This window comes from Dromiciops gliroides, chromosome 5, assembly GCF_019393635.1.
Source record: "Dromiciops gliroides isolate mDroGli1 chromosome 5, mDroGli1.pri, whole genome shotgun sequence".
In the NCBI taxonomy this organism is placed as follows: Eukaryota; Metazoa; Chordata; class Mammalia; order Microbiotheria; family Microbiotheriidae; genus Dromiciops; species Dromiciops gliroides.
This window is the reverse complement of record NC_057865.1, coordinates 219,892,437-219,910,131: the sequence shown is the minus strand read 5'-3', so window position 1 is coordinate 219,910,131 and position 17,695 is coordinate 219,892,437. Positions and strand designations below refer to the sequence as shown.

At 43.9% G+C, this 17,695-nt stretch overlaps 1 protein-coding gene across 1 annotated transcript; it reads left to right on the top strand.

Annotated features, from left to right (window-relative positions):
- The first annotated feature begins 4,914 nt into the window (after positions 1-4,914).
- LOC122728388 (keratin, type II cytoskeletal 1b-like) lies at positions 4,915-16,502 on the top strand. The gene is made up of 9 exons (XM_043966963.1): positions 4,915-5,424; positions 8,854-9,068; positions 10,480-10,540; positions 11,359-11,454; positions 12,742-12,906; positions 13,643-13,768; positions 14,766-14,986; positions 15,979-16,013; positions 16,195-16,502. Exons 1-9 carry the CDS (start codon positions 4,915-4,917, stop codon positions 16,500-16,502), a joined length of 1,737 nt encoding a protein of 578 aa, XP_043822898.1.
- The last annotated feature ends 1,193 nt before the right edge of the window (positions 16,503-17,695 follow it).

The following is a 17,695-nucleotide window of genomic DNA, read 5'->3' as shown; positions in this document are numbered from 1 at the left end:
TTTCCGAGAGCTGAGCAGTGACAATTGAGTATTTTTTATTGGTCTTCTCTTCCATTTTCTTTTGGGTTACAAGTGAATTATAGGGAGGGATGTTAGAAGTAATGATGTGGTCTCCTGAGGAGCTCTCCTTACTTAGAGTTATTTTAATAGAGTAGCTCAGGTCTACAAGAAATGAAAAATAAGATTTACTATGGATCAGTCAATAGCTGAAAGTTGAATGGCATTGAGACTGTTACCCAGATTCATAGCATTTCATTGGCTCCAATGAAGAAGGATTATTGGACAACAAATGGTTACTCCAAGTTTAAAAATATAGACATTTGAAAGACCATGTAATTTATGGCCACATCATCATCATGTTGGACGAATACAGTAGGTTGTGTGGATAAAATCTGAACTTTTAAGAGCATAAGGAAACAAAATATAGTGGAAAGAATAATGGACTTCAGTGGATAGAGCACTGGCCCTGTAGTCAGGAGGACCTGAGTTCAAATCTGGCCTCAAACACTTGACACTTACTAGCTATGTGACCCTGGGCAAGTCACTTAACCCCAATTGCCTCACCAAAAAAAAAAAAAAAAAAGAATAATGGACTAGGGTCAGGATGCATAATACTAATTCTCATTCTGCCACTAAGTAGCTGGGTGAACTTGGGCAAGCCATTTCACTTCTTCAGGCCTTAGTTTTCTCAGTAGAATGAAGGGGTTAGAGTAGATGACCTCTAAGGTAGCTTTGAATTTGAAAATTCTAACATCAATGATTTATTTCTTTTCCCCAAAAAACTAAAAAAAAAAAAGAACCCAATTAGATCTGCCTGTTTCCACCAGGCTGAAAGTGTAGGGGGGGGGGGGAGGTCATTCCAGGTTTAATTCCACTCTCTTCAGCATGGGAATGTTGTTGACTTGCTCTGTTTCCATTCCAGGCTGGTTTGCCCTTCTTTGAGCAACCTGGTGGCCCCTTGCAACTGGGGGTCACCATATTAATGCAGAGCTCAGTGCAGACAACTGACCAACTTGATCCATGGAAGATCAGAACTTTGGAACTCAAGAGACATGGCTCCCTTTCAAGATTCAAGGGGAAAGCATCTGGAAGGTGAGGATAGGAGGCCAGAAGAGCATCTGAAACCTCACATGACTTCTTGCTTGGGATATTCTCATTGTTGGGAATACCCTCTTCTCTCTTCTCTGCCCATCTTTTAATCATAGGCTCTGATTCAAATCCCCCTTTCCAGAAAGTCTTCCTAGACTCCCCCCGTCCCCAACTTTGCCCCCCCTTTTTGTCCCTATCCAGGGTTTTATCCAGCTACTCCCAGGGTGTTCACCTGGGTAGGCAGAACATGTCCTTTTTCCTTCCTCTGAATTTTTCCTTCTCTTTCCTGGTCGAGCACCTAAGAATAGATTCATATACCTGGAATCCCAAGGATACACTTTCCTTGAAGGAATAGTTACAGAGCAACACGAGCTGGGTACAGTGTTAAGAAGTCAAATGGAAACTCAGCACTGCTCATAGGTCCAGACCTCTCTCTTTCTTAGTATGGCTTCCTCTTTCACCTGTTACCAAGTCACCAAAATTTCTTCTTTCCTGATGTCTGTCCTTTAGCCCCTTACTGTACTTATTGGTAGGTGTGGGTTTTGGGCCACAGCTTTGCTCGATAAATCCTAGAATCTTAGTGTACTAGAATTGGAAATAAAGAAAGTGAAAAATATTTTTCAACCTGCATTCAGAGATGATCAGTTCTCTCTCTGAATGTGGATTATATTTTTCATCATGAGTTCTTGCAAGTATCTTGGATCATTGTATTGATTAGAGTGTTTTATAGTTGATTATCATTACAATATCGCTGTTATTGTGTACATTATTCTGGTTCTTCTTGTATTTTGCATCAGTTCATATAAGTCCTCTCTGTTTTTTTTCTGAAACCATACCCTTCATCATTTCTTATATCACAACAGTACTCCATCACAATCATATATCACAACTTGTTAAGCCAACTGGACATCCCCCTTATTTCCATTTCTTTGCCAACACAAAAAGAGCTGCTATAGGGGCAGCTAGGTGGCACAGTGGACAGAGCACCGGCCCTGGAGTCAGGAGTACCTGAGTTCAAATCCGGCCTCAGACACTTAACACTTACTAGCTGTGTGACCTTGGGCAAGTCACTTAACCCCAATTGCCTCACTAAAAAAAAAAAAAAAGAGCTGCTATAAATGTTTTTGAACATATAAGCCATTTTCTTTTTCCTTTGATATCTTTGAAATACAGACCTAGTAGTGGTATTGTTGAACTAAAGGGTATGCATGGCTTTATAGCCCTTTGGGCATATTTCCAAATTGTTCTCCAGAATGGTTGGACCAGTTCACAATTCCACCAATAGTGCATTGGTGTCCCTATTTTTCTATATCCCCTCTGGTATTTGTCATTTTCCTTTTCTATCATGTTATACAATCTGATAGATGTGAGGTGGAATCTCAGAATTGCGCTAATTTGCATTTCTCTAATCAGTCATGATTTAGAACATTTTTGAATAACTATTTATAGCTTTGATTTCTTCTTCTGAAAACTGCCTGTTCATTTCTTTGACCATTCATCAACTGGGGAATGGCTCTTATGTTTATAAATTTGACTCAATTACTTACACATTTGAGAAATGAGGCCTTTATCAGAGAAACTTGCTATAAATCTCCCCAACCCCAAGTTTCCTGCTTTCCTTCCAATTTTAGCCACATTGGCTTTTTTTTTTTTTTTTTGGTGAGGCAATTGGGGTTAAGTGACTTGCCCAGGGTCACACAGCTAGTAAGTGTCTGGGGCCGGATTTGAACTCAGGTCCTCCTGAATCCAGGCCCGGTGCTTATCCACTGGGCCATCTAGCTGCCCCCACATTGGCTTTTAATCTGTGCAGCACCTTTTAAATTTCATGTAATCAAAACAATCCATTTTATTTCCTGTGATCTTCTCTACCTCTTGTTTGATCCTAAACTCATCCTTTATCTATAATTTGTTTGGGGTATCATCTTTTATGTCTAAATCATTTCCATTTTTACTTTATCTTGGTGTATGGTGTGAGATGTTAGTCTATGCCTAGTTTCTGCCAGTCTGCTTGGAAAGTACATTTTAGTCCAAATCCTTAATTCCCACCTCAGTTTTACAGATGAGGAAACCAAGGTCCAGGGAGGTGAACATAATTGGCCCCAAATTTACTGACTGCCTTTCCAGTCTTCCTATACTTTACTCCCTTCCATGAACTCTTTAATTCAGCCATATTGGCAAACTTGCTGTTCCTTGAACACAACACTCCAACTCCCATTTCTATGGTTTTACATTGGAATGCTTTCCCTCCTTACCTCTGCCTCATGGAATCATGGGCTTTCTTCAATACTCAGCTCAAATATCCCCTTCTGTAGGAAGCCTTTCCCAGTCTCCCCAGCTCCTAGAGCCTCCCCCTCTATGGTTACCTTCCATCTATTTTGTATGTTTTTTGAATAGTCCTATTTATATACATGTTTTCTCCCTTATTAGAATGTAAGTTCCTAGGGAACAGGGCCAATTTTTGCTTTTATTTGTGTCCCTAATATTTAGTACAGTGTCTGGCATGCAATAGGTATTTAAGAAATGCTTGTAGATTTATTGACTATATCCAGCTTTCTATGATCTATCCCAGTAGAAATGCAAGACAATGAATAATCAAAAAGAGATTTCTCTTTGGTTTGGGAACACTCTATCTGATTTTCTACTACCAGACTGACTTTCCTAATTTGATTTGGCTCATGAGGATGCTAGCATAAACTTGTATTTCCTTGAGTTTACACTGGCTGATGATTGGGGTATGTAGGTAGACCAGCTAGAAATGTGTTAGAATTTAGTATAAGTGATAGGTGGATGTGCAGATCTGATTGTACATCAAGGAGATACAATGAATTGAAAAGGATTTCTTCACCCAGTTTCTTATTGAAACTTCCTGTGAGCAGAAGCGGGGGGAGGGGAGTGGTCATGGCTGGGATTTAGTGGGAATGAGAATCTTAGAGACATTAAGAGCTTTCCTGAAGCTCATAAAGCAAGATCCATGTAGAGTTGGGTATGGTTCCAAAGTATATTCTTGTATATTAGATAATTTCATCCTTACAATAACCCTGTGGGGATGGACATAGTGCTTTTATTTCCATTTCAGTTGACTGAGGGTCAAAGAAATTAAGAGACTTGCTCCATGTCATACAGTTAGTGATGGAACTCAGGGTTGATTCATCTTTCTCTTCCACTGTTCTACCTCTGACTCATCTCTCTCAAGACTCCCTATCTTTTGTGGGATAAAAATCTAAGGCTTTAGCAGTAATAGCAACAGATGGGATAGGACTGGGGTTGGAAGGAGAGCAGAGGGGACCTACCAAATGTTTCCAGAAAGATTCTTGTTCCCCAAGCTGCCCACTAGCCCAGCCCTAGCCATCTCAATTAATGTTGAAGGATGATCAGACACCCCCAAAACTTGCCCCCACATTTCAGGGCATGTTTCCAAACAAACACCTCTCTTGTGGAATTGCTTCGGAAAAAAATGATCTAATGTTTAGGGGAAAATGATAGAAGAGTTTTCAGCAACCATATCCTGGGTGATCATTTCAGCTGAATCTTTAAACAGATAGGGAGAGATGAAAGATAAATGAGCAAGTTAGGGAAGTTTGTCTGCAATGGAGTTTTTGCAACTCCCAGGTATTAGTTTTGAACCAGATTCATTGCTGGCAGGTAAACTAAATATTATTCCCTCCCAAGGGTTGGAGGATGGACCCAACCCAATTGTATATATAAGGGGCAGTGCCAGTTTTCTTGCCAAAGGAGTTGTGTCTCCTTCCCGCTCTGATCTCCTCCTCTTCCTTCCTGATAGGGCCTCTTCTCCTTCTACCTGTCTCTCTGGATGCTTGAGAAACAATGAGCCGGCAATTCAGTTCTAGGTCTGCCTTTGGGCTGGGGAGCAGGCATGTTTACAGTGCTAGCTCCTCTGGAGGCTTTGGTGGCCAAAGCCGGGCCAGTGGGTCTGTGTGTCGTATAGGTGGGAGATGTGGTGGCGGTGGTGGTGGCTTTGGGGGCTACAGTCGTCTTAGGGGTGCCTATAGTAGCCAAAGCCTCTATAATCTGGGTGGGAGCAATAGCCTGCTTCGGGATGGGGCCAGTGGCTTTTGGCAGAACAGAGGAAACAGAAGTTTTGGGGTTAGTGTTTCTGGGCGTAGTTTTGGAGGTGGTGGCTTTGGGGCTGGTGGCTTTGGCCTTGGGGGTTTTGGTCCTGCCTGTCCCCCAGGGGGAATTCGTGAAGTGACCATTAATCAGAGCCTCCTTCAGCCTCTTGGGGTGGAGGTGGACCCTGAGTTTCAGAGGGTGAAAAGTCAAGAGCGTGAGCAGATCAAAGTTCTCAACAACAAATTTGCTTCTTTCATTGACAAGGTGAGTGACTTTCTGCTAAGTTCAGGAAACGATAGAGAGGCACCAATTACTGGGACCTACTTGGCGATGGGGGACTCAACAGTACAGGCCACCCCACAATGAACAAGTTCTGTTTGTTGTCTCCCCCATGAGATTGTGAGTTCCTTGAGAGCAGGGATTATTTTTTGCCTTTCTTTGTATCCCTAGTGCTCAGGATAGTACAAGGCACATAATAAATCGGTGCTTAATAAATGCTTATTTACTGACTGACCATCTAGCTCTAGTCCGGAAATGAATAAGAGCCTAGATTCTGAGCCAGAAGGGACTTTAGAAGATGTAGAGTGCAGCCCGCTCATTTTACAGATTAGGAAAATTGAGGCCAGGAGAGGTTGAGTGGTTTGCTCAATGTCATGGAGCTAGTAAGTGTGTGGGGGAGTATCTGACCATAGGTCTTTCAGAGTGTAAGTCAAATGCCTGATCCACTACACCAGATTTCTTGACTTGAGGGGAAGCAATTCAGTGCTGTTAAGCCTTGATTACTCCTCTAGGAGATACTTTAGCTTTGCTCCTCCACCCTCCCCTCCGGGAAGGAAAGGGTATAATCCATGAACATATCGGGGGTCATTTTACCTACAGCTGCTCCTCGCACCCCCCCCCCCTTTTTAAAAATAAGAACTTTGGACTAGATGATCTCTGAGGTTCCTTTCATCTCCATAGCAAGATTTTTTTTTTTTTAACCTGAGATCCATAAATTTGTTTCTTTAAAAAAATTTTTGAGGGGGCAGCTAGGTGGCGCAGTGGATAGAGCACCAGCCCTGGAGTCAGGAGGACCTGAGTTCAAATCCGGCCTCAGACACTTAATACTTACTAGCTGTGTGACCCTGGGCAAGTCACTTAACCCCCATTGCCTCACTAAAAAAAAAAAATGGTCACTATTTCAATAGAATTGCTTCCTTTTGTAATACGATGTATTTTATTTTATGCATTTTAAAACATTATCCTGAGTAGGGGTCCAGACACCCCTCACCCCTTTAAAGACTATGATGACTGTCAGGAAAAAAAAAAAAACACAAACGAAAACCTGGCTTCCCATCCACATTCCCTTTCCAGCAAAGTTGGGAAGCTCTGATGCCACAGACAGTTGATCCAGTAAATGTCTTTGGCTGCGTGTAAAAGTTACCATACACTTTGTGAGTCTTTCTGTGTCTTCCCCTTCAGATCTTTGAGGGCCAGCAATGTGGAACCACGAGAAAAGAAAAAAAACCACCCTCTTTTTTCTGTACCCTTCCTTCCTTCCCTTCTCAGACTACCTGTTCTAACCCCATTTTGTGACCAGTTCCATCAGAGAAATCATTAAACACTTTGGCAGCCTAGCAACCACAAAGGCCTTTTCCTTTCCCTTCTTTCTACTCTGCAAACCAGGACTCAACATAGGGGCTGTTGTATCATTCTTGGGAGGGTTCCCAGAAGGTGGAGATGACTCTCTTTATCCTCCTGGCTATGGTACAACGAAGAAGCAGAGGTTCAATCATCTCCCAGAGAAGTTCAGGCACTTTCTTCAAGTTCATACAGCATGAGAAGGTTATTAGAGACGACACTGAGAACCAACTCAGTCTATTGACTGTACTTGGAAATGTGGACGTGTCTAGTTGTATTTCAGCAGCAGGATCCCCAAAAGGGGGTTGGAGGAGAGGAGAGCAGACACTGGGAACAGGACTGAAGGGGTTGGGGGTGGACATAGGGGTACATGGAAAGGAAGCTGCCTTCTTGGGGACTTTTTGTTTCTACTGGTGAAGGAGGTCTTCTCCATTTCCTTCTCCTCATCTTTCTGCTCCTTCTCCTTTTCCTCCTCCTCTTGCTCCTCCTCCTCCTTTTTCTCCTCTTCCTCTTCCTTCTCTTCTTGCTCTTCCTCTTCCTCCTCGTCTTCTTCCCCTCCTCTTCCTCCTTTTCTCCTCCTTCTTATTCTCCTTTAACAAATTTTCTCCTTTCATAGGTAGTGAAGCCGTAGACAGAGGACCACGTTAGCTTTGTTTTGTGAATATGCTTTGTAATCCATGCCCCAACTATTTGATGTTGGCCAAAACATTAAAACAAATTCCCTATTACTTATCATCTGCCTGATTCTTACCAACTTCACACACATTTATTAAGTGAGTAGTGTGTGTACAACCTTGTGCTAAGTAGTGGGGGGATAACATCCCAAGATGAATTAGACTGCAAGGTTCTTAAGGGCAAGGCTTAAGTCTTCCTCTTCTTTATATCCATTTCTGTTCTCAGCCCTTACTCCATTCTTCACCTAGTTCTAAGCATGCTGTAGAAGCACACCAGCTCTTTTGTTGATTAGATCTAATCTCTCCACTCACCCGGAACAGGGTTGGACTTCTACCTCAATTAAATGGATCTCTATTAAAATCTCTGCCATTTACAAATTGTGTGATGTTTGGCAAGTCACTTTACTCTTCTTGGCCTCATTTTCCTTCTTTATAAAGAGACAGAGGATTAGACTAGATAATCCTGAAGGTCCCTTATCAGCTTTGATGTTCTTCCTGTGAGTAACTTTGGGATAAAAATAGACTGTGGTGAACTGGAATTTCTCAGAGTATCTGTGAAGTCTCCCATAAAACCAGGTCATACTGACACCACCCTTGGAAGCCTCTTGCTCAATCCCTTTTCCCAGTGAAATAAACAAGAAAGGGAATCATGGAAAATTTTCCGCTTTGGGAATTTTTTTTTTTCTGTATCCAAGTTATAACCAGTAAAGATCTATCCCATTAAACATCAGAGGCCTGAGATTCAGGGGCTTCCAGTTGCTCTCTGAGCCTAGAAACATTGTAGAGTTTTCCTTGAGATGGGTGTTACCATTGCCACCTTCAATAATAAAGAGTTTGCCAGCTAACCTCACTTCTTTGGGAGGAGGTGGTCTGGTATTGGAAGTGAAGGTAATGGGGATAGGGGAAGAGCCTAGGAGAATGTGGAGAGATGGGAACATTCTGGACCCTGCTCAGACAGGAGAGTGGTCATTTGCTGCTCTGTCTGACCCAAGAAACTAAAGGTGAGTTAGCAGGGGCTGGAGATAGACCCAAATATAGAGTTGAGGGGAAAGAGGAGGACTTGGTGGGTAGCTAGTGTGAGAATAGGGCCAGTTCCTATGCTCAGTAACAAGAATAATGCCTCACATTTCTTTGTTTACCAAGTACTTTCCTCACAAAACCCCTATGGAGCAGAGCAAATATTATATTCTTGTTATAGGAGAGGAAACCAAGGAAGGAAGGAATGAAAGAGCACTTATTAAGTGCTTACTATGGGTCAAGTAAGCATTGGGGATACTGATGGAAAAGTGAGATGGTTGCTGATCTCAAGAAGCTTTCAGAATGCATTTCGGGGGTTCAGCTGTAGGACTGATGGCAAGGTCCCAGGGGTCCGGCCTACAGTAGCTCTTTTGGCATTTAGGTACGATTCTTGGAGCAGCAGAACCAGGTACTGCAGACCAAATGGGACCTGCTACAGCAGGTCAAGACCACCACCCGGAGAAACAACCTGGAACCCATCTTGGAGTCCTATATCGCTGAACTGAGGAGGGAGCTGGACACCCTGAGTGGGGAGCGAAGCCGCCAAGAATCTGAGATAAGAAGCATGCAAGATTTGGTGGAGGATTTCAAGACCAAGTGAGTGTGGGAGCCCAGAGTTGTATGAGGCAAGGAATGGGACATGTTAGTAAAACCTTCTGGAGTGAGGAGGGAAATGTGGCTTTGGGGAAGTACTAGTTGTGTGACCTTGGGCAGGCCATCTCTCCTTTCTGAGGCTTAGTTCTCACCTGTAGAATGAGGATAACCCTTCCTGTCTCACCCATCTCCAGGACAGGTGTGAGGCTGTCATGAGATAATGTGCATTAAAAAAGCTTAATTACCCCAAGTATACACACATTACCATATCCCCATTAAAGGCCTATTGTGGCATGGAGGTTACCCCACGTTATCAATGCAAGTAAATTGCAAACTGTCAGCTGCCACCAAGTTAGAATGACGCTGTGTATCTTAGAGGACCAACCAGAGACGCCCTGCCAGGTTGACTGCAACAAGATGAATTTTTCAGGTGGAACAACACAGAGACCATTCACTTGGAGGGAGAAGGGTTTTTGATGTGCACTGGTGGAGAGAGTTCCCTCACTGGACTTGGGAGGCAGAAAGACCTGAATTCAAATTCTGGCTTAGCCTTATAATAGCTGTGTGACCACAGGGCAAGTTACTTAACCTCTCTCAGCCACAATTTTCTTATCTATAAAATGGGAACAAGAATAGCACCTACCTCTCAGAGTTGTTGTGAAGATCAAATAAGATAACATCTATAAAGAGCTTTGCTAATTTTAAAGCACTATATAAATGTTATTAGCCTTTTAAGAGCTAGGGTAATGACAGTACAGTAATACTTATAAATGACATCATTATCCAGTGTTAATCTCAGACTAGCTTTTCCCTGCAGCTTGCCCCATTTCTGAACTACCTTGCATAGTGTGTGCTTAGTAAACTCATCATAACAAATGTCCTGGAATCAGATATACAACTATAAATATGTTATAGTAATAAGAGTACATTGGAGTGTTTATAATTACCCAATTACATATTAATTAATAATAGTAACTCAACACTTTCCACAACTATAACTGACATTTTTTTTTTTTCAGATTAATAGCATGACAATAGTGGAAAGAAAGCTAGACTTAAAGTACATACTCTATACCATACATTGTGCCTAGGCTCTGGGGATACAAATACAAAAATGACACAATCCCTGCCCTCAGGGAGGTTACACTCTAATAGAGGGCAAGATCACACATATAGAGGAGTGGGGACTAGGGAGGGGAGGTTCGATATGGGGAGTTACAGGGATGGATGGTGAGTGGAGCCCTAATTTCCATTCTTGCTTGTGATGTTGATTTGAATACAGTTTCCAGAATAAGACTGATTTGTCCAGGGTCAAACAGCTAGGAAGTGTCTGAGGCTGGATTTGAACTCCGATCACACTTGAAGGATCTAGGGTTTGCCCATTTATGTTTTTCTTGTACCTCTCTTTCTGTAGGTATGAGGAAGAAATCAATAAGAGGACCAATGCTGAGAATGATTTTGTCGTTCTGAAGAAGGTGGGTGGCTAGAGAGGGCTAAGATGCCACCTGGAGGGAGACTGGAGGGTGTAGCCAAGAGTGAGAGCGGTGAACTGGAGGGATAAACTCATAGGATTTTGAGCTAAAAGGGACTTTAGACATCATTTGGTACAAGCCCCTCCCCACCCCCTGAGGCATGAGGGAATTGAGGCCTAGAGAACTGAAGTGATTTTTTTCAAGGCCACAGATAGTTTAGAAACTATTGTCTAATCAAGTACTTTTTCCTTACATTACAAGGAACTCTGGGATATATTAGAAGGAGTTCTGGGATACCCTTAGATTCAGATTCTTGCGGTCCTCAGTGATGCCGGTTATGTGAAGGGAATAGATGAGTTGGCTTCTGAGGTGTCACTGACGTCCAAATTAGGTCCGCTCCTTAGATGAGAAAAGGTTAATCTTCATTCACTCCGAAGGCAGATGTATGAAAGGGACATCGTTTTAAACCTCTTTAAATTCTTATCTCCTGAGAGCTACGTTAAACTCACTAATAGTCCTTTTGATTATTCATATGCAAGGAGGGTGGAGACGGCTCAGCTAATGGATAGGCTGAATTTAGCTTTGCACATCAGCCAAGTAAGTGTTTCACCTTTCTCTTTCCTATGGCCAGACCTTGGGTCAGAGTTATTTGCAAATAGCCACAGGACTCCAATCCTTTCTTGAGGTCCTTATTCTTACCCTCACTTAAAAGTCTAGTAGGTGGTAAGTTAGGAAGACCAGGGGCCTGAGTAATCCACACTTTACCCTTCAATATTTGAGAAACAGCTATGAGGTCAAAATATATCTACTTTTTTGTTCAGGATGTAGATGCTGCCTATATGAACAGAACTGACCTGCAGTCCAGGGTGGCCACACTGTTGAAGGAAACTGACTTCTTGAGGTTCCTGTATGATGCGGTAAGGAAGTCAGCTTTGTCTCTTGTCTAAAGTTATGAATGTGGCCTGATTCTCAGGAGGAGAGGAGTCTCAGTGCTCTGGTCCTTATACTCTTTGGGGGTGCCACTGGGTTTGTTCTATAAAAGGAAAAACTTAGGAAAAACCTTCTGAGTGTTAAGATGGGGATTGGGATGATATTTTTGCTTTTCTCTAGTGGTCTTTTTTTTTTTTTGTGGGGCAATGGGGGTTAAGTGACTTGCCCAGGGTCACACAGCTAGTAAGTATCAAGTGTCCGAGGCCGGATTTGAACTCAGGTACTCCTGAATCTAGGGCCGGTGCTTTATCCACTGCACCACCTAGCCGCCCCCCTCTAGTGGTCTTTAAGGACCTAAATCAAACTAGAAATCTTGGATAAATTAGGAGTGGTCCTATCTGCCAGTCACTGATTTATTTCGCCTTCAATTCAATTCAACCAACAAATATGTATATGTCTCTACAAAGAGCGATGGGACAGTGCTCTCTTATCAAACAGTTCATATTCAATTAGGGGAGAAAAACATGCACACACATCACTACAATGCCTGGTAGAGTGAGGCAAATAAAGAAGGGGTCCAGACCAAGGGCTCTGGGAAACTGGAAGGAGGAAACTGGGGAAGAGTTCAGGGAAAGCTTCATGGAGGAGGTGACCCCTGAGTTGAGCTTTGAAGGAAAGGATAGGTTTGAACAGATTAAAGATGGGGAACAGCATGACCAACAGTACAGAAACATGGTAAAGGAAGGCAGCATCAGCCTGGAAAGGTGGGTTGGAGACAGATTGTACAGGGCCCTGAGTGCCAAGATCAAGAGTTTATGCTTAATTTGGTAGGCAGTGGGGAGATGGCTCCCAACCTTTAAGTGTCCCTGTATGCAGATCTTTGTCCCTGTTGTTGATATAGGGGGTAACTAGAGACAAGTGGCAATATAATTCATGTCCTCTGGGAGCTCCCCCTCTGCTGGGGACACACACTTAGGGTATAGGTAGAGAAAACAGAACCGCAGGTAGGTAGCAAAATGAAGCTCTACAGAAGAAGATTTTAGGTACTTGTTGGGATGGGGTGGGAGGGTGCCAGCTGCTGCTGGCAGGATTGGGAAGACTGGGATCTAGCTATGGAAAGTTTCCCCAGAGAAGCATGGAACATGTCCTTGGAGGGAAGATGCAGGCAAAAGCTGAGCACTTAGTGAGCAGCTCTCTCTCTCTCTCTCTCACTCACTTGTTCTCTCTCTCTCTCTCACTCACTTGTTCTCTCTCTCTCTCTCTCTCTCTCACAGGAGTTGTCCCAGATGCAGACTACCACCAGCGACACCAACGTCATCCTCTCCATGGATAATAATCGTAGCCTGGATTTAGATAGCATCATCCAGGAGGTCCAAGAGCAATATGAACTCATTTTCCAGAAGAGCAAGAGTGAGACTGAGGCTAGGTACCAGGACAAGGTGAGTGGCCCCACAGCCCAAGGCCTGCCTGTACCTTGATTCAAGTATAAAAGCGTAGCAGTCTCTTCCAAATGCCCCATAGATATATGCTTAAGGTGGTATCTATTGAACTGAACAGCAGAGAAGTTAAATAGGTTAAAATCAAAGAACTCCAAATGCAGAGTCCTCCATCTTCAGACCCCTGCCATAAATACTGAAGGAGATGCAGAGGGAGAAAGAAATATATATTCTACTCTTGGGAAACTACTAAGCTAAAGGGGAAAATGGGCAAATGTCCTGGATAGAGTCAGAGCCACAGAGATACAGAGAAAGAAGAAAATGCAAATTAGGTGCATTGGGGTCCATAAATGCTGAGGGGAAGGGAACAGTGTCTTGACCAGAGTTATTTGGACTAGTCAGGAAGGTTTCTTGGAAAAGTGAATAATAAGCCAGGGGAGGGTCACTCTGGAGGAACAGTTTCCTAGAGATGGGAAAGGTTAGATGAAGGTCTGGGAGAGGGAGCAAGTTTACCTGACCGGAGCAGAATCTGAGCCCTGGAATCATGGGATATAAGAAAATTCAGATAGTCCACAAAAGGCAAGGGACAACTCTAGATTGAAGGCAACCTTGGATAGGGCATTTGGGTGGTTGTCCCTTAGAATGATTGGCTCTGATTCCCAGGCTCAGGCTTAAGGCATGGAAGGTGAGCACCTAAGGTGAGCTGTTATTGAGTGTGATGTGGTCTCTGTCCCCATAGTACAAGGAGCTCCAAATCACAGCTGGCAGACATGATGATGACCTGAAAAACACTAAGATGGAAATTTCAGAGCTCAACCGGACTATCCAGAGGCTACAGTCTGAGATTGGAAATGTGAAGAAACAGGTGGGATGAGTTTCCAGTTTACAAAATGGTCCGTTCCTGCCTCCCTTACCCCAACTAGATTTCAGAGTCAGACACTCCTGTTCTCCCCTTTATCCTTTTCCTAGAGTGTCTGGCCCAAGACAAAAGCTGAGTCTTGCTCTTCAGTATAGGATTTGATGACTCCCTTCTAGCAGTCTATTTCAGACTGATGGGTAGTAGTTTTTTAGGAGAGAGTGATATACTACTGTGTGACACCACCAAGGGAAGGAGCTGTGGTGACCCTGTAAAACAGTACCCAAACACACAAAGGCATTTCGTGAAGAAATTAATTCTTAGTTTTACCCATGAGGGAGATGGGACACAGAATCCCAAACAGTGAATATCAAAACATGCCTATTTCTATCAGATTTGGGATTGTGATTTTGCCTTCATGTATAAATATGGGAGGCTTAAATGATATGGGAGTTCACACCTCTTTAGATCATGAGATAAATCCATCTTTCGGGGGTACTGACTGGATGGGTTAGGGTTAGAAAGTCAGTAGAGAGCTTTACCTCACTTGGTGTTACCTACCTCTATTCACTCTCCTCTGAGATGGGAGTGGACAGTTTCATCTTTTTGGAACATGTAAAGGCAGAGCTGCTCCCTTCTTCCTGAATACTATAAATTTCACATATATGGAAGGAGGAAGGGAATGGAGCACTTAATCTGTTAAGCTGCAGGGGAGGGAAGTAAGTGCAAAAATATAATGACTAGCTAGGAGAAGAGAAGCTGTATCAATTGTCCTTGGCCTCAGATTTACTGAATCTAAATCCAGTCTAAGTCTTTTCTCCAGCTCCTCCCCAAACACTGCACAGCCTTGGGCAAGTGAGTTTATGTCTCTGAGCCTCAGTTTCCTGCTCTGTAAAATTAGTACATTGGACTTCCGAAGTCCCTTTGGTGCTAAGAATCTAGTACTCTGTGAATGATGCAAGTGGGATATGTCATTAGCTCTCTTTCTGGTTTTTCTCTGGCACAGATTGGTAACATCCACTCACTCATTTCGGATGCTGAGGAGAGAGGGGAGCAGGCCCTCCAAGATGCCAAGCAGAAACTGCAAGATATGGAAGAAGCTCTCCAGCAGAGCAAGGAAGAGATGGCCCGTCTTCTGCGTGATTACCAGGAGCTTTTGAGCACCAAGCTGTCCTTGGATGTTGAGATTGCCACTTATAGGAAGTTGCTGGAGGGAGAGGAGATCAGGTGGGTGTGGGGTCAGCCAGAGATTTATTTCAGTGATCTGGGTGTGCTCTTGGGAGATCACTTTCTCCATTCCCCTCCCTCCAAGCTTTCCCAGCCAGATGAGACCCTTACAAGTGTCTTATGATCCCTGAAGGAGGGCAGTGCCAACCTCTCTCCAACTACCCAGTGTTCTGGGATAGGAAATTCTTCCTTTAAAAAAAAAGGACAGCTAGGTGGCATAGCGGATAAAGCACCTGCCCTGGATTCAGGAGGACCTGAGTTAAAATCTGACCTCAGACACTTAACACTCACTAGCTGTGTGACGCTGGGCAAGTCACTTAACCCTCATTGCTCTGCAAAAAAAGGAAACAAAAAAAAGGAAAGAAAAAAAAGAGAAATTCTTCCTTTGGTCTAAGCTCAGAGCTTCTTGCTTTAGGATGAATACATTTTTTCCCTAGTCTCCAGGGATAATGAAAAACAGCAGCCTGAAGCTATGGGGTAGGGGGGTGGGGTGGATGGCAGGGTAGGATTGTACATTGAATAATTAAAGTTTAATTTAGGGTATGCCTTACAGAGGAACCTGAGTTCTATTCTCTCTTCCACCACTAACTTTGAACAAGTCATTGCCCCTCCCTGGGCCTCACCTTTCCCATCTATAAAGTTCAGGCTTTGGACTAAATAGTCTCTAAGTTCCCTTATATCCCATGATTCCACCCCAACCCTGGTTTCTTTGAGTCCTTACCTTCATTTCTTTCTTGAGAAGCAGTGTCAGGGGGCAGGAAAACTGGAGCCTTGATGCAGCTTCAGACATTTACTAAACTGTGTGACCCTGGGCAAGATGACTAATCATTCAGAACCTCAGTTTCCCCTTGTGTAAGTCAGGGACAATAATGACACCTGATAGGGTGTCATGGGGATCAGGCACTTTATAAAACTTAAAGCACTGTATATTTGTGAGTTACTTTTATTTTAGGTTTTGTGAGCCCAGCTGACATAGCTGTTTTGTTTTTCAGGATGTCAGGAGAATTTCAGAACCCCGTTAGCATCTGTAAGTAGCAGTGTGTGTATGTGTGTGTGTGTGGTGGGGGAGGGTGGATGATTTAAGGATTGCATGGAAGTGCTGGACCTCCATGGAGGGTGCTCTTGGTGACTAATCAGTATGGGAGGAGGAACACCAGCACACTCAGACCAACTGTAACACACCTTTCGGTTTGGGTTTTGCCTTGCAGCTGTGCAGAGCAGTAAAGTCACCATCGGAGGAGGCGGCGGCGGCGGCGGGAGCTATGGTGGAAGTGGGAGCTATGGTGGGGGCAGCGGCAGCTCCGCTCGAGGCTCTGGAAGCTTCAGCACTGGAGGGAACTATGGAGCCAGCAGAGGCGGCGGCACTTCCAGAGGGGGCGGTGGAGGAGTTTATGGTGGGAGTAGCAGTGGCGGGTATGGAGAAAGCAGCAGAAGCAGGAAGAGTGGGGGGAGCTCCTCAAGGGTGCAGATCATCCGAACCTCTACCAACACTTCTAGCAGACATGTCATTGAGTAGTGGGACAAAGGCCCTGACCCTCCAGGATATCCCCCATTCTGGTTGCCGGCTTCTGATCTCACCTGTCCCCCAAACCTTTCTCCAGCCCCTGTCATTAGCCTCTTCCTGATTAGCCTCAACAATTTTGTCAATGCATTGGAGCTTTGATTATGTGTCTCTGTGTGGGGGGGTGCCAGAGGTGTTTGTAGAACCAAACTGCTGGATGGAGGTGGACTTGGGTGGAGGAGAGAAGTTAGAGGAGCAATATATGGTTAGCAATGATAATCCAAAATTCATTTATAGCTGGCTCAGTCAGCCATTCAGAATGACACACATGCAAATTCTTGGGCATATATGGGTCATGCCTGACCTCACTATCCTGTTATTCAGACCCTTCTATTGAGAACTAGAGCCTAGTATTGTGGTGAAGAAAAGGAAATTCCATGGAAACCCCAATGCAGTTAATTGAGAGGTGACTGTCACTGTACCAAGTGTCTCAGCTCTAGAGGCTGGGACTTTTCTTCTCTTTGGTCCATAGCTTGTAGAACAACCTGACTCAGTGCACAGGCATGAGTCTGGGGAGTTATCTGCAAGGCAGGCACTGCCTGGGAAGGAAATACCTGTCATTTCCAGAGGGATTGCTACACACAGTGCTTGGACTGTAATTCATTAACTCCTGATTCCTCTTGGGGACCATAGACTCTCCTGGCCATCCTAGGGGTTGAAAACAACCTAAGTGTTCATCCTGCCTGTTTTGGGGTAGGCAATAATATTCCTATGGGGGAGGGTCCCAGAGTCATTGGTAATGTGCCTTTCTTCCATAAGGAAGAATTTCTATTGGGAATAGGAGGGATAGATGTGGAAGGAAAGAGAACAGATACCAGCCACTGGATCCTGTTTTTGCCTTGGTCTCTAGTCACAGCTCCATAGACATCCACGGTGTCTAGATGACCTGCTAGAAGTTCTGTCAGTGTAGTTGGTATTTTGAAACAATGCTTAGCCTTCTAGTTGGCTTTGCTTCTCCTGCCTGGCCCAGAGTTCTCAGATAAGGGATCTTTGTATGCCCACAGGGGGAGTCTTGAAGCAATTTTAAGGGATTGTGGAGGATTGAGGGTATGGACGGACGTCCTGGATTTTGAAACAGTTCCCAAGGCATGGATTTACCTTCATTTTCTTCCTTATTGTGATATAATACCACTTCCTTCTTCCTGCAC